Source organism: Trachemys scripta, chromosome 5, assembly GCF_013100865.1.
Source record: "Trachemys scripta elegans isolate TJP31775 chromosome 5, CAS_Tse_1.0, whole genome shotgun sequence".
Taxonomy (NCBI): domain Eukaryota; kingdom Metazoa; phylum Chordata; order Testudines; family Emydidae; genus Trachemys; species Trachemys scripta.
Window position 1 is genome coordinate 114,722,797 of NC_048302.1, and position 17,859 is coordinate 114,740,655.

General features: G+C 42.0%; 1 protein-coding gene across 5 annotated transcripts in view; it reads right to left on the minus strand.

Annotated features, from left to right (window-relative positions):
• EVC2 (EvC ciliary complex subunit 2) overlaps nt 1-17,859 on the minus strand; it is a 163,539-nt gene that overhangs the window by 113,551 nt on the left and 32,129 nt on the right. For all 5 annotated transcript variants that reach the window (XM_034771841.1, XM_034771839.1, XM_034771842.1 and 2 more), the window contains 2 exons: nt 15,833-15,892; nt 730-864 (listed from right to left, as the gene is read on the minus strand). In XM_034771841.1, the coding sequence (XP_034627732.1) occupies nt 730-864; nt 15,833-15,892 (195 nt within the window). The remainder of the gene's footprint in view (nt 1-729; nt 865-15,832; nt 15,893-17,859) is intronic.

Consider the following 17,859-nt stretch of genomic DNA (forward strand, 5'->3'; position numbering starts at 1 on the left):
TCCCTATTCCATGATTCTATATCTTTGAGCTATAATGTATCTTATTTAAAACTATCTTTAGATAGGTTTTTTCCTCAAAAAGCATTTTATCAAAAAAATCTGATTTAAATCACCCTGTGAATAGGTGAGCCACGAAGAAACATCATGTTAAATCTTCCAGTTTAGGAAATAAGTCAGAGTCACTCCTGCAGGTAGTGTGAAGGAGATATGGGTTGCTTTAATACCACCTCCCTCCTTCCAGGCATAAACCTCACATTTGCTCAAACCCATACACATTTACATAGCTTTCCATCAAATTATCAATAATCCCTCATACTCATTTGATAAATTACAGTATACTGTTAAATTTTGAGGCCACCAGCAAAATCCACACTGTAAGCAGGGAAAGAACAGCTATTTATCTATTATCAGCATGTCTAGATTAGGAAAAATAATCATGTTTTAAAATGTGTTAACACATACTGTAGACATGGATTACCACTTTTAAAATTTGATAGATGATTATGGCCAGTCCTAGATTCCCCTCTCTAAGGTTGACCATGCCAAACACAATGTAGCTATACAGATTTACATCAGCTGAGATTCCGACTGAATATCTCAATTTATCTTTCCACTGCCAACTTTTCAGAATTTCAGGCTAGTTACTGCATTTCTTAATTCTGGAAACCATTTCGAGATACCATTTATGAGAAGATGAGATAAAGTTTTATTGTAGAAAATATGACTCACCTGGTTTTTATTAAGGAAACTCCATTTTAATCTTCTAGTTTGGTAAACAGCAAAAAACGCAACGCATGTTAATACAAGAGAAATAACAAAAGCAACGAAGAATCCTGAAGCATGGATGCCATGGCTGTACAAAATCTGAAATTGAAAGAATGTAATATGTAAACCACATTTCTTCCCAGAGTTACATATGCACAAAAATCAGACACAGATTATAGCTGTAAACAGTACAGTACGTTACTTCTAACAATCTTCACAAGAATATGGAATTACTAAGTAGTAAGACATAATTACAATAAATCTATTAAGATTTTCAAAAAAAGGTTTATTTTTTCATAAAATTTAAGGCCAGAAGGGACCATTATGATCATCTAGACTCACCAACTGCATAAACTAAGCTACAGAACCTCTCCTAAGTTAAATATTAGGCAATGCAACTTTTGAGTGGCCAAATACTTATTGTCTAATTTTCAGAGGTGCAAAGCACTCACAGTTCCCAGTTAATGGCAGCTGGGAATGTTCAGCAACTTTGAAACCCAGTCTGAAGCTGAGCACCTGAAATTAGAGGCCACTTTTGAAAATTTTCTCCTAAACAGAATAATCAGTGAGGTAAAAAGGTTTCAATCAGCATATGTTTGTGATGAGTGTTTTATTCATAAGTGGAGAAGCTACTCAATTTGCTCACACACTTATGCTAACTGCATGTGCCAGAATCAGGAATGGAATCCAGGAGTCAAGAACCACAAGCCAAACTGCCTTCCTTTTCAAATATATCTTTCAATCACATCCTTAGGGTTACGGTTTAATTAACCTCTTTTCAATTCACTTTATGTTTCTATAAAATGGGCATGATGTCTCACATGAGAATGGCAATATACAATTCAATTCTGAGATCTTTGGATTAAATGTAACATATAGCCATTGTGATAATGTTTCATTGCACAAGAATCACGTTTGTCATGGCCGCAACTTTTAAAGAACTAACATGTGATCTCTAAGCATGGTGCATTCCATTTCTTAACATGTCGCCTGGTAAGCATGGTACATTCAGTGTGAAAGCACTCCATGAAGTCAATGGCAACTCTGTTTGTGTGAAGCATTTATGAAATCTGGCACTTGTTTTCAAATGGATTTATGTCAATCTAAAAGAGCAGAATTTAGTACCTTATATTCAGGTTTGGGCCAAAATCCTGCAAACCTAACTCACATTTTGACTGTTTAATATATTTAATATATTTCTGGACTATGGTCCAGTTTACTAAAGAAAGAATCACCCCCAAACCTAAAATAGTCTACCCTAGTTCAGATTTAGTAGCTTCTTTGTATTTAGAAGATACTTGAACCATTAACACAGGCCATTAATTTGCCACTTTATGAGATTTAGAAAGTGGGTCCTAAGGCTCAATTCACAGTATTGTATTTGAAAAGCTCTTGACTGTCAATTCATCTAATTGACAAAAATCTGTATTATTTTTAGTCATATTTATTCTACAATAATGAAACAGCTGGTGCATTTAAATCAATTAGTATAAAATGAGAAATAGTTATATGAATAATTTTACTATTCTTTCATATGCCCATCAATGCCTGAAATTACTAAATGAAAAAAGAACAGTCATTTACCCATTTCACTAATAAATTACTAACATCTTAATATCTAGAAGTTTTTTCTCATCTTAAATTTCCTCCCTTCTGAATTTCAGCCAATTACTACCAGTTATGTCCCTTTGTATTATCTTCTACTCCTAAAAAGTATGTCCAGAAAGTACAGGCTGACATTAATACCACTCTTACCCCCTCCTGGTATTATCCCTACTCCAAACCCCACACTAATCTTTTTCTGGGTTTAATTAAAGTTTCATTTTTTGGCATAGAAATATCAAACATTCATTTGTATCATATTCATTTGTAACATTATTGTATAATGTCCAACAACCCCTCTCCCTTATGCCTTTCATAGAACTGCAGACTTCTATCCCCTCCACTCCACACACACTTTGAATAGTCACTTAGCTAACCTATACATACTTATATCTTTTAAAAAATATTTCCTCGGATGTCAATATCTCCTGTCCTCTAATTACTTAGGTTGCTCTGTGAGGACAATGACGACGCCAGGACAGTGCTCACTCTGTGCTCTGCTACAGTTGTCCTCAGCAGAGATGGTCAAGATGGAGATCTCTCTCCTTCAAACAGTGGGAATTTGCAATAGAGTATAAGCCCCCAGCCTATGCCCACCTTCCCCCACATCCCTCTACCTGAAATAGACTGAGTTTGTCAATCTTCTGGGCATGCTGTGAAGCATAGCGATTTACCTAGACTGTTGGAGGGGTATGATGGAGACTGTTTTGGGAGTCTGAGTATGGGGATAGGTTTTTGGTTAGGAGTTAGCTGATAAAAATATTTTTAATCAAAATAAAACTAACTTTTATCAAAGGCAGCTAGAGTATTTAATAAGTGATTTTTTGTATAAGTTAATACAAATCTAAATAAAACAAATCTCAGTCAATGGGACCACTCACATGAAAAAGATGAGCACGATTTAGCTGCTAGTGGGGAAGGCCTCAAGTCAGCAAGATACTTGAGCATATGCCTGACTTTAAGCATGTTAGAAATCCAAATGAAGTCCATGGGACTGTTTATGTGTCTGAAGTGAGGAATGTGCTTAAGTATCTTGCTGAATCAGAGGTCAAAAACAGTAAACAAACTCCTTGGAGATATTATCAGCCCTTTGTACTAACTAAAGCCCCAAAGTTCTGAGTTATCATTTAGGAATTGCCCAGGCATCCAGGCTACTTAGAAAAAAAAGGGGGAATGGCTGAGGGGGCAAAAAACACACCCCACGCTCAAGATCTAATGGGAAGATGTCTTCAGTCTGTCTGAGGAAACTAGGTCTCTGCAACCTTTCACAAGAATGTACTGTTGGTGCTGCTGGAGAGATGTCCTCTCTGTCTGTGAATGAATGAATGAATTCAAAAATATATATAAACTCATATGAAACATTAAGACATTATATGATGTTGGTATATATAGCAGTGAAAAACAGGGAACTCGATGGAATCTCATATTATGATTAAATGAAGTTATAATCAACTTCCTTTTATACAGATAAGTGATACAGCTTTGACCAAAATATTGTAAACTTTAATGTCAAGGGTAACCCTGTAAAGGAAAGATGGGGTTGTGTTCATATTGATCTCTTTTAGTTTAAGGTTAATATTTGCAATCAGGCATGCTTATGCTACCAAGTTAGTGAAAAACACCTATGCTGAAAAAAAGCCACAAATAAAAGGGACTGAAACCTTATAGTATAAAATGACAGTTAATCAGAGAGAAATAAATAAACTTTTTTAACTGGTGCAGGCTCTGGACTGTGAGTTTGGGTGCGGGAGGTGGTGTGGGTTCTGGGAGGAAGTCTGGGTGTGGAAGGGAGTTTGGGTGCTGGAGAGGGCTCAGGGCTGGGGCAGAAGGTGGGGTGTGGGAATGGGTGAGGGAGGGAGTTTGGGTGTGGGCTCTGGGCTGGGGCAGGGGCACGGGATTGAAGTGTGGGAGAGGGTGAGGGGGGTGGCGCTTACCTCAGGCGGAGCTGTAAAGCGACCAGCACATCCCTCTGGCAGCAGCTCCTAGGCAGGGTGCCAGGGGTCTCCGCGCACTGAACCTGCCCGCAGGATCTTCCCCTGCAGCTCCCATTAGCTGATGTTCCCTGCCAATGGGAGCGGCAGAGTCGGCGCTCAGAAACTCTCACCCCATGGCCACAGGGACGTGCTGGCCGCTGTTCCCCGGTGGGAACTGGGCACTGGGAGGGAGGGGGAGGAGTTGAGGAAGGGAGAGGGGAGGAGGTGATCAGCAGGGCCTGCGGACCCCCTGGAGTACCCTCGGGGACCTCCACGGGTCCGTGGACCCAGTTTGAGAAACGCTGGTCTAGGGGATCATTTCTCTGGTGGGACAGACATCAAAACCGTCTAGCATCCGAGTTTGAGCGGGTGACAGACTAATGCAAGCCTCTTGGCCTAAAGGTGGGGAGGCTGCCACTCCCAGGGGTGGGGTGGCAGGGGGAACGCAGGCCCACCTGACTCCACTGCATCCCAGCCCCGGGCCTTAATAGTGGCGGAGTGGTCCACCACTGGGTCAGTGGGGAAATCCGTCCGCAACACACTGGTCGGCTTGCAGTCAGTAACCCAGCCGAACCCTATTTGGCTTCCCTGGGCTCCTTCCTACACTCCCATTCAGGGGATACCCGGGTTCTGGGATCATCGTTCATCTCACTGGGGTAAACGGCTAGTGGCAGCCCCAACTGCTCTTCGGTGTTCCCAGTGCCTGGCAGCTCTGACAGTCCCTCCGGGACTCTAGCGCTGTAGCGGTCACCATCAGGTCCGAGCTCCAGCAGCGGGGGAGAGATGTCCTGCTCTTCTGGCAGCTCTGCCCCAACTGAGCTGGAGGATCTGCCTTTTATATTTCCGGTTCCTATCCTGTCCCTTTGCTTCCAGCGGGGCAGTCGTGGGTGTCCCGGCTCTGCCCACCAGGGGCAATCATGACTTTCTTCCTGTTCCTATCCATCAGGGAAGGAGACCAGACCCCCCTCCCCCACACTGCAGAGGGGCCCAAGGAAAGCAACTTGGGGAGGTAAGTAGCTGACCAGAGTAAACCTGCCTATGTTCAAGGTATGTCCCATGTTGGTTGTATCAACAGCTATGGCTTAACTTGTCTTACACAAGCTGGTGTAACAAGATATGTTGGACAAAGAGACTGGATGATTCAAGCCCCAGTTATAAGAACTCAAAAAGTGATGTCTTGTTCTCTGATCGGATAATGAGAGCAGACAACTCATTTTCACGGAACCTTTCAACTCTTCAAAAGAAGCATGTGTCACCATATAATTGGTCCACACTAGCACCTCCAAGAAGAGGAACAAAGTTGGACCACCCAGTAGAAATAGGATGAAGTGGCCTCTCTCCTTCAGCATATTGCTACCTGAAAGCCAAAGACACCTGGAAAACAGAAGACTGAGAAGTTCTAGAAGTTCTCCTGGTAACATCAAATATATATCTCAGGTAGGCACCTTTAACTGTCTCCTGTTATTTTCCAGCAATTTAGGTTGCCCTCTAGCACGCGGGAAAAGTCATGTCCATGCTTCATTCAACCTGTGTTTGCAGTGTCAGCTCCCGCTGTGAATAATAACTGAGCTGAAAACTGATGGCTGAGCGAAGACCTAGTGGTAAGTAACAGAGATTTTCTCTTGTGTGGCAACTCAATCAGTCAGCTGACCACTTCTTGAAGTTGGGTGGCTAATTATTAAGGAAGTGTATGTGCTTGTGAATGTGCTTTAAAGATTGTCACACAGTTACAATGTGTGTCCCTGTTTTGTAATGTAACAGGTTCTAATTGAGATTGTTGTAAAATAGCTTTGAAACGGAACAAGTTAGTGGTAACTGAGATTGTGAAACACTGTACATGTGTCTACCATAGTTAATGGTTTGATACCGACTTTCCAGTTCTAGGTGTATACAGACATAAAATGAGAGCAAGTGTGCAAATTTCTTGAACCGCATTCAGTCTGTACAGTTTGTCATAAATGTAGGAGTTTGTGTTAGACAGTCAAGAGTGCCAGTCAGATCATAGGAGTAATATAGTTTGTGGGCAACCAGGTTAAAACAGGGTTGTCTACTACATATCATGGGAAGCAGAACTTGATGAGCTGACATAAATAATTGACCAAACTGTCTTGAGATCTAGTTTTGTATTGTTTTTCCTCTGTTGTGTTAGCAACACTAGAGTTGATAGCCAATTGGCACAAGTGAGACCTTACTCTGTGGGACTCTGAGGCCTGGTCTATACTACAAAGTTTGGTCAACATAAGCCACCTTGGATTATCCTAGTTGTGCATGTGTCTATACATACATTTGAGAGACAAGATGGGTGAAGTAATATCTTTTATTGGACCAACTTCTGTTGGCAAGAGAGACCGCCTGAAAGCATGTCTCTCTCACCAACAGAAATTGGTCCAATAAAAGATATGATCTCACTCACCTCGTCTCTCTAATATCCTAGGACCAACGTGGCTACAACAAACATTGCATACACATGAATTTGTCTCCCACTGACATAAGCGCCCTGTTACACCAACATAGTAACACCACTGGTTGAGCATTGAGCCATAGTTGAAGTACTGAAGTTGACACAGCACAAGCAGACACTGTGCTATCTATGTCAAACCTAACAGTCCTCCAGCAGCTGTCCCACTATGTCAACACTGACCTCTCTGGTCTCAATTGTGAACTCCACTGCCTGTCAGACTGGGACGTGGGCAGTCTGACCTAGTGATCAGAGCAGGAGGCAAGCAGGGTCACGTTACCAGGAGATCAGCAACAGGTAGTAGGAGCAGGCACTGCAAGGGAAGCAGCCCTAAGCAGGGGGAACTTCCTATTCCTGTGCTTGGTTTAAATAGAAGCAGGGAACCAATCAGGACCTCCAGCATTCTGCCACTCAGATCCCAAGACTGGCGTCTCTGTCAGAGTTCAGCTTCTATTCTCACAATTATTAGCAGGTCACAGCATGGCAGGTTGGAACTTACTAGTGCCTAATAGGCCTATAGACCAGGATCCTGTAGACTGGAAGGCCTGTGAATTTTTGAAATGCTTTTTCCTCATTGCCTAGTTTGGTGAACACGCCTAGCAGTTCTCCACTGTTGTGTTCCACTGCCCGGCTGACCACGACAGTGACACGCTCTGGGGCTTGGAGTAGACAGAAGATAATGAATCTCCTGGGCCTATAGGGAGAAGAGGCTGTGCAGGCACAGCTTCGAAGCAGCCGTGGAAACATAGACATCTACAAGCGGACTGCACAGGGGATGCAGAAGGCTACAACAGGGACCAGCAGCAGTGCTGCATGAAAGCGAAGGAACCTCAACTGGCGTACCAGAAGGCCAGTCACTCTGGTGCCGAGCCGCAGACCTGTCCCTTTTACAAAGAGCTGCATACCATACTTGGCAAAGACCTCACCATGACTGTGGATACTTCCGAGGAGCCCAAGCCACAGGCCTGTGGCCTGAACAGTGAGGACAATGAGGAGATGAAGGAAGAAGACAACAGCAGACATGCGAATGGAGGGGGTCTCAGTGATAAATCTGACAGGCACCACTGCAGTACAGAGGCTAACAGCATATGGGCCCAGGACGCCAGCAGCAGCAGCTGTGCTTTTCCTGCCTTTGTTACCCTGAAGAGTGAGATATCAGCTAAAATCACCCCTGCCTCTGGAAATGGTGCCAGTATTCAGTACAACTGCCTTATACTCAGTTTCATGCAACTGAGTGATTCTCTCCTCATTTCCTACCTCTGGAGAGCCATACTCACCATGGCTGGTGCTGTGATTGGTGCTGTAATAAATGAAGTGTGGGGGGGAGGGTAGCTCCCTTTGATGGACACCCAGCCAGTCAGTTAGCTGTAAAATCCTTCTTGGTAGCTGTTTTCTACTTGCTTTACCTGTAAAGGGTTAAAAAGTCCCCCAGGTAAAGAAAAAAAAAGGGGGGCACCTGATCAAAAAGAGCCAATGGGAAGGCTAGAACTTTTAAAATTGGGAAAGAAACTTTCCTTTTGTCTGTTGTTCTCTCTGGGTTGAAGAGATGGGTAGCAGGAATGCTGTGTCAAGTTTGAACCAGATATGAAAACCATCAGATCATATTTAGAACTACACCTCTACCCCGATATAATGCTGTCCTCAGGAGCCAAAAAATCTTACCGCGTTATAGGTGAAACCGCGTTATATCCAACTTGCTTTGATCTGCTGGAGTGCGCAGCTCCGCCCCCCCGGAGCACTGCTTTACCGCATTATATTCGAATTCATGTTATATCAGGTCACGTTATATTGGGGCAGAGGTGTACTTTTAACAACCCAAATATGTAAGTAAATTAGGAATGTTTAGGAAGACGCGATTAGGTTTATTTCTGTTTATTTTTAAGGCTTGTGGACTCCTCTGTGCTAACTCCAGATATTTTTGTTTGCTTGTAACCTTTAAGATAACCCCCAAGAAAGCTTGGGGTGCTTAATTTTTAGAATTGCTCTTTTAAAATCTAGCAAAAGCCTAAGTTCCAGATGTATTTTCTTCCTTTTTGTTTTTAATAAAATTTACCTTTTTTAAGAACAGGATTGGATTTTTGGTGTCCTAAGAGGTTTGTGCATGTTGTTTGATTAGCTGGTAACAACAGCTAATTTCCTTTGTTTTTTTTCTCAGCTCTTCCCCGGGGTGAAAGGGCTTGAGGGTACCCCACAGGGAGAAATTCCCAAGTGCTCCTTCCTGGATCCAAGCGGGTTTTTTTTGCATTTGGATGGTGGCAGCGTTTACCAAGCCAAGGTCAGAGAAAATTTGGGAGTTGAATACAAACCTGGAGTGGCAAGTATTAATTTTTAAAATCCTTGTGGGCCCCCACCTTCAGTACTCAAAGTGACAGAGTGGGGATTTGGCCTTGACAGGTGCCATGCACAATCATGCAGAAGTGCCAATGAGTGTGTCTTGTTTTGAGGAGCAAGCGAAGAGAGTTCTGAATCTTAACTTTTGCTTTCTGTTGTGACTATACTGACAATGGTACCTCCGTGTTTTATCTGCAGCTGCCCCTGTTGCAGCCTTGAGGGTTCCCCCTCCACACCTGTGGAATGCCTGCACCAGATAAGGAGAAGAAACAAGTGGACTTGGGATGACATGTTCAGTGAGGTCCTGCAAGCCAGTGCTGTGTCAGATCATGAATAGAGGGCCTGGAGGGTGAACACTGCAGACAGCCTGGAGAAGGACAGAGTGGAGAGAAGAAAGGCCCAGGAGTCACAGCCGGAAAAGGAGAGGGAGATGCACCAGGATATAATGGGTCTTCTCCAGCAGCAAACACAGATTCTGCAGCCCCTGTGGACCTACATGTTCAACAATCCCTTTGCAGTCTATGGACATCTCTATAGTAGCACCTCCCTTCACACGCCACTCAACATTCCACGTGGTATCACCAGCCATATCTCTACTCCTTCTACTCCACCTCGGGGAGACATTAAGGACAATGGCAGCTCCACATACGCTGAGCTGTGAAAGCCATGCTAGCCATGTGTAGCTAAAATGGTCATAAATGTTCTTTCCTCTTGAAAAGTTCTATTACTTTATTAAGTTTTAAATGTATTTTCTTTTATATTGCACAGATTTTTCTTTGCAAATTATGTTGTTACTGAATAAAATTCCATTATTTGGAACATAATTCATCTTTATTAGTTCACAACAAATGCTGCAGGGTGCCTAGCAATTCCTAAAGCCTCCACTTACTTATTACTGTACAGTGTGACATAACTCATAGGCTCAATGACAAATACAGTGTAATAGTAATAAATGTACAGCAAGCACTGCAAAATTAATAGATGCACTGACAGTGTTATATTCATAAATGTACATCAAGCACCATACAATTCTTAACAGGCGCCAAAACTGCAGGGCCAGGTAGACCACAGTACACAACAAAGTGTTACTGAAGCTCACTGTTAAAGAGCTCCTTCCAAGCCTCCTTGAGCAATATTGCTCTGCGTTGCACACTTCATTGAGTTCTGCTAATAACCCTGGTGTCACACTGTTCAAACTCAGAGCCTATCTCTGCCCTCCACCCCAGCAGCAACTTTTCTCTCTTTGCTTTTTCCCCCTATTATGCAGGCCACAGGAGGCAGCCATAACCATTGGGATAATTTTCTCACTGAGATCCAATCTTGTGAATGAACAATGCCAGGATCCCTTCAATCTATTCAATACCACATTCCACCGTCATTCTACACTTGCTGAGATGGTAGTTGAATCTTTCCTTACTTCTGTCAAGTTGGCCAACGTACGGCTACACAATACACAGGAGCAAGGGGTAGGCTGGGTCCCCCAGGATGACTATTGGCATTTCAACATTGCCAATGGTAATCTGGAAGTCAGGAAAAAAAGTCCCGGCTTGTAGCCTTCTGAAAAGTCCTCTGTCCTTAAAGGTGTGAGTGTCATGCACCTTCCCTGACCGACCCACACTAAATTTGGTGAAGCACCCCCGGTGATCCACCAGTGCTTGCATAACCACAGAAAAGTAGCCTCTCTGTTGATGTACTCTGTGGCAAGGTGGTCTGGTGCCAAAATAGAGATGCGTGCACCATCTATTGCTCCATGGCAGTTTGGAAACCCCATTGCTGCATATCCATCCACTATGTCCAGCACATTGCCAAGAATCACATCCTGCGTAGCAGGAGGCGATAAATGGCCCTGCACACTTGCATGACAATTGCTCCCGCAATGGATTTTCCAACTCCAAACTCATTTCCCACTGACAGGTAGCAATCTAGCGTTGCAAGTTTCCACAGTGTGATCTCCACTGTCAGTACAGCTCCCATTCTGGTGTCCCTGCGCTGGAGGGCTGGGGCAAGCTCAGCATGCAGATCCAGGAATGTGGCTGTGTGCATCCAAAATTTCCGCAGCCACTACTCATCATCCCAAACCTGCATTACAATGCAATCCCATTGGTCAGGGCTCGTTTCTCAGGCCCAGAAGTGGCACTGCACTGTCTGCAGCTGTTTCATGAATGCCACCAACAACCATGAATTGGTTCTCACTATGTCCCACAGAAATCTGTCCTGCAACAAATCATGTGCTCTGATGATTCGGTTATTCTTAGAGCTCTGCAAAAACTGGAGACTAGCGCGTCCTGTGCTTGCAACGCTTATGACAATAGTGCAGAGCCATTCAGGGTCTATGTTTCTGCCAGAGATGGCAGATAGCGAGGCAGGCCATGTGAATTCATGTGATTTTGAAAAAATTATGGAATATAGATGCTATTTTATGGGGTGGAGACAGTTGCACGCTGGGAAGTTGACCCCTTGCTCCCAGTCACCTTCTTGTGGCCCCACCATGGATTTCCAAAGCTTCCCAAAAGTGGGCTGGACAGTGATGGCTTGCATACTGCGATATATACCCATGGTACATTGCACTGTGCATCAATATCAGAACTCTTGGTGAGTATTCACAGCACCAACGCAAGGAGACAAGTATGCAAGCGCACAAGAGATATACTAACTACAGCGGCAACCAAAATTTGTAGCGTAGACATGGCCTTAGTCAAAACATTAAAACAAAGTCACCATCCACCATTAAGCAATAGAAATTCAGAGAATCCTAAGAAAGGTGATATGGGTAATCAGTTAAGCAACTGCTTAACTAAAGTTTATTTTATGCTCTCTCTCTCTCTCTCTTACTCCTGCCACTGATTCATGGTGTGAACTTCCAGAAGTCATTATTGATCTGATTTTCAGAGATGTTTCACTCCTATTAACCTGAATGGAAGCTGTAAGGTGCTGACAATGATGGAAAGTCAGGCCATAGGTGTGCACAGTATTTATTATTATGCACACCATGGGATGTACATAACAGGAGAACTTTTTGTGTGCACTTTTTGCTATTTAAACAGCTTCTCACTTAGCATTAAAAACATTCAGCCAGAAACAGAGGCAAGTAGTTTTCACAGCCCTAATGAGCAGAGCTGCAAGGCATCTACATGCCACTCAAACAGCACTCACATTTTTTTCTAGGCCATGGAACTAACTTGTTATAGGCAACCAAGCATTTTTCTCCAGTGAAGCAGAAGAGAAAATGCACAAGGTTTGTAAAACTTTAAAGAGTGGCATGTCAACCAAGTAAGCAATCAGACCATTTGAGGGTTGACAGTTCTTTGGGACTAACTTAAAACATGGTACTGTCATAAATACAGAATTAATTCTTTAGCACTCTGTGCTAAAGGTCAAATTATTGCCCATATATATAAAACCATTGCCTTCACAGATATTGCATGCACTTGTATTTGGGCAGTCTTGCATATAAGAAACTAGACCGGGAGCATTAGTGACAGCTGTTGTAAAGGATGAACTACAACCCACCTCTCTTTTTTTCCACTACTCATAATTTTCTCACACAAATCCAATTTTTTCTGAAATGTTTCATGCTTGGTCTCAGCCCAGAAGGAAATATTGTATGTGGAAAACAAAATCCATTCAGCCTTTTTGAGCTCTATAAATGTATTTTTAAACAACAGAATATACAACATACTTTTCCTCTTAAGTTCTATCTAATGAGAAATGCTGTGCATGTATATCTCAAAAAAATGGTTGAACCGGTTTTGTTCAAATATTGCCTGTTTTGCAGATCTCATTGAGGTCTAAGAATCAGGCCAGAGATAGAAAAAAGTAGTACAGAAGTTTGAAGTTAAAGTAATATTCTGTGGGAATTGCAACACTGAATCAGACCAGCAGTCCAGCACCTTATCTCACACTATGGCCAGTAACAGCTGCTTCAGACAAATTTATAAGCTACCCATAAAGAATGTTTTTCTTAACTTGTCAGTTAATGAATGAGTAATGTCCTTTAGCATGAGAGCTTAGAAACTAAATTTTTAAAAGGCTATCTCTGACGTAACTGTGAATACTGTTGTTATCCATTTAAATGTCTGTTTTTTCAAAAACTTCTAAGCTCTTATTCAGTGGCACTGAATCCCCCACTTTAATAATGCACTATGGGAAAAATACCACATTATAAATTTTAAATTCTTTGTCTTTCAATTTAATTGAATATCCCTTGTTCTTGTATTATGAGAAAAGGAAAATAAGAGCTCCTGATTTACATCCATGACCTGAAGAAGAGGTCTGTGGAGCTTGAAAGCTTGTCTCTTCCACCAACAGAAGCTGGTCCAGTAAGAGATATTACCCTACCCACTTTACCTCTTCTAATATACCAATCATTATTCTGGTTACATCTCTCATGGCCCATTTAGCTGTCCCATCTCTAAACTAAAACAGTTCCAACATGCACACGTTCTCCATATACAGCAGTCTTTCTAAGCCTCTAATCATTTTTGTGATCCATCTCCTAATTCTTTCTACTTCTGTTCTATCAGTAAGCATTAGGGTAGGAATAAAATAGATGGGAAAAGGGGAGCAAATGAAGAGCAAAAGAAAACCATCTTATTAACTTACTTTTTCAATAGGACAAAACACTGATCACCTTAAAAGCAGCCAAAATTAAATTACATACAAAACATTACATTAAAAGAACATTATTTAAATTGCAAAGTCAAGCACTCAAAAGCTAGGAAATGCCAGAATTAAGGTTGACTGTGCAACCTTTATTTGGTCCCCTTGCCTGTATGCATTATTTATACAGTGCTTAATTATATGGTTACATATTATTTTCCCCACAGGATCCCAGCCTCATTCAGTGCGCAGGGTAGATGGTGCTCACTTAAGGAGCAGCTATTCAACATTTTACTCTAACCTCCTTTTTCAAGCAATGTTCAGAGAACCCTAATTCTGGAACTTTTGAGCATTCAAAAGTTTCAAAAGAAACGTGGCCGCTTAGGAGCCTATGGGTTTGTCTACATGGCCCCGCAGTTTGGAGCAATGGGGTGTGAACTGGAGCACACACTAGTGTGCTGCGCTGTGCTATAACTGCCCTGCAGAGTAGTCCCTGTGGGAGTGAATTAAATGATACCTAGTTCGCATCATGTAGTCCTGTAAAATTTGAGAATTAAACTAAATTGAACAAAGGCCATTTTAATTCTGAGTAAGAGCATACATACAGGGATTTAATACAGTTTAACTAATGCACATTAAATTCACACCTTTAGTTAATTTGTATTAACCTTCCTGGGTGTTCCTGTTTTGACAAGTTCTTAGGCTCCTCAGTCCCTTTTGAAAATGGGACTTGGGTGCTTTTCACTCCGACTCTATAAAATATTTTATCTACCCTGAAACTTTTCTTGATTATGTAAAAATATGAAATCAGCTCACAGGTCAAGCCAACACTTACTGGTGGCAGAAGAAACAATTTCAATTTTGAAAGTAACCTGGACATATTGTTATTCCTTTGGCTTTGAGAAATCCGAGACAGTGGAGTATTTGCTAGTAATTCCCTTCCCCTTACAAATCATATAACAGAAAAGAAAAGATCAAACTTGTACAGTAGCCCTTTAATTCTCACTTTTCTTGAAGATTCCATAACTTCACCTTCACAGTGGAATGCCAGTTCCTGTTTACTCAAACACTGCACAAATGCTGCTGCTTTCTGCATCTGCAATATTTCCTCTCCATTTCCACTTGTTCTGCAATTGTCCTATCAATATGACCTTTAGACTTTAAATGACACAGCCATGGCAACATAGCTTTGGGGAGAAATAAACTATTTTCTTTTGCCTGAGTGCAAGCGATCAGCATTCCCACCACTCTGGCCACCACTACTTAATAAAGATTCCCTACAATGAAATAGCCTGCGTGAGTAACAAAAGAGGGGAGGGGATGGGGAAGACAGAGAATGAGTTTAGGTGAAGAAATTACTCTAGCAAGGGAAGCAATAGATGTAGGGAGAAGTTCTCTAATGGAAAAATGAGGGACAAACAGCACTGCTTGCTGAAATCAATGTTATTCTGCTGGCTTATTTGAACCATTAGAAGCCACATATTTCATTAGTAAAGGACAGAAATACATACTGGAGGGATGACTGGTCAAAGAGCTGGATGGAAATTAAACTATTCCTCTTCTGCTGAATTTTTACCCATCCAGTCCCCCAGCACGGGTATTTGAATCAGCATAGTGTTTAGTGCCACTCCTCAGTAGATGTAAGAGAACTTGCACCCTTCTGGAATGGGCACTGGAAACAAAAAGCCCAATTCATGCTGGATATGCCCAGCAGCAAGTTAGAATGCTCAATGCCATTCTCTGGGGTTGCAAAGCCTGGATCTGAATATAGCATAAAGCCACAGAGCTTCTACATTAAGAATTCTGGTGCTTAAATATAAGCCTCTCTTCTGCCTGCTCTGTTTGGGTAATAGAAGGAAAAACCTCATTTGCAATTCACAGTAATCAGCATTGGCCAAACAAACCAAAGGTCAAATTGTGATTACCTTATTCACACAAGTAGTTCTTTAATTTAAATTCCTGTAACTGACTTCAATGGGACTATTTTTTAAGTAAGAGAGTCACTATTTGGCACCCAGAAAGCTCTTTTTTACTACCCAAAATAGTACACAGAAGAATCCTTAGAAGTACCACATTTAGTCAGTTATCTATGATTCAGTGTTACCTTAGTCTTTTCCTCTGCTGTTATGGTGAATGATGCAGTCAAACTATGCCGTGTTTTGTTCTGGAAAAGATATAGAAAAGTATCTCAATATTATAAAACAAGCTTAATCTAATATATAAAACTAGCATACTGTCCAATTACTGTACAGAAGCTTCCTTCACACACAACTCAGAGGAAAATGTTTTTATTAATTATTATTATCACTTATAACTACAAAAGTCTAATAGAAAAATGCAACATACTTATCTACTGCTAACAGGCAGGGAAGCAGCTGTTCTGTGGGGCATACTCCCCTCCTAACTGTACGGCCCCACAGAAGTTAATGGTGCTCCTCATAGCATTAACTTCGGCCTGGAAGAGTGAAGGTGAACCCAAAAGCAGCATGGCTCCTAAAGACACCACAGTAGAATCATGGGGCTAGAAGTGACCACAAGGGTCATCTAGTCTAACCCCCTGCTAAGAGTCAGGATTTGTTGTGTATAAACCATCTGAGACAGTTTGTTGCGTTGTCCTACTTTTTCTTACAGTTAGGAATTTTTTCCTGAGCTTTAATCTAAATCTGCTATGCTATAGTTTGAACCCACTGCCTCTTGTCCTGCCCTCTGTGGCAAGAGAGAACAACTTTTCTCTATGTTCTTCATGGCAATCTTTCAAGTGTTTGAAGACTGCTATCACATCCCCTCCCTTAATCTCCCCTTTTCCAAACTAAACATACCCAGTTCCTTCAGCCTTTGCTCACATGGCTTCCATTCCATCCCTTGGATCATCTTTGTCACTCGCCTCTGGATCCTTTCCATTTTCTCTACATCCTTTCTATACACTGGTGACAAAAATTGGACACAGTACTCCAGCTGAGGCCTAACCAGTGCCAAGCAGAGCACTACTATCACCTCCTGTGACTTGCATGCTATGCCTCTGTTAACACAACCCAAAATCGCATTTGCTTTTTTTGCAACAGCATCACAATGTTGACTCATGTTGAGGTTGTGATCCACCACAACTCCCACATACTGACAAGCCAGTTATTCCCCATTCTATTTTTGTGCATTTGGTTTTTCTTTCCTAAGTGTAGCATCTTACGTTTGTCTTTGTTGAATTTCATTTTGTTGCCTATAGCCCTGTTCTCCAATTTATCAAAATCTCTTTGAATTTTAGCTCTATCCTCCAAATTGTCTGCAACCCTCCCCAGGTTTGTGTCATCTATACATTTCATCAGTTTGCTCTCTATTCCTACACCCAGGTCATTAATAAAGATGTTAAATAACACCAGATCCAGAACAGATCCCTGTGGAACCTCATTTGAGACCACCTTCCAATCTGACACAATTCCATTAATAGTTACGCTTTGTTTGCTGTTATTTAACCAATTATGTAACCACCTAATGGTAGTTCCACTGAGCTTGCATTTCTCCTGCTTACTTATCAGAATGTCTTGTGGGACTAAGTCCAGATATATTGCCCTATCCACCAAGCTAGTTTCCCTGTCAAAGAAGGAAATCAAGCTGTTCTTAGTAAATCCATGCTGGCTGCTAGTGATCACCCCTTCATCCCCTAGATATTTGCAAATTGAATGTTTTATACATTGCTCTAGTAGCTTTCCAGGTATCAAGGTTAGGCCAACTGGTCTATAGTTTCCTGGCTCCTCCTTTCCCCCCTTTTTAAAGATGGTCACTATGTTAGCCTTTCTCCAGTCTTCCAGGACCTCTCCTGTCATCCATGAGTTTGTAAATATTATTGCTAGTGGCACTGAGATTTTTTCAGCTAATACCTTCAGCACCCTATGGTGAATAGCATTAGGCCCCACTGACCCGAATTCATTCAAATGGATCAGAAAATCTCTGAGTTCTTTACTTATCCCGATCTGCATTCCTTCCCCTTTATTGTCTATGGTAACTTTGTTAGTCGTCTGGTCACATGTTATTTTTTGTGAGAAGACTGAAGCAAAGTAGGCATTGTGAAGCTCTGCCTTCCTATCATCTTCCATTACCAGCTCACCTTCTCCTTTGACCCTTTGATCCATCACTGAT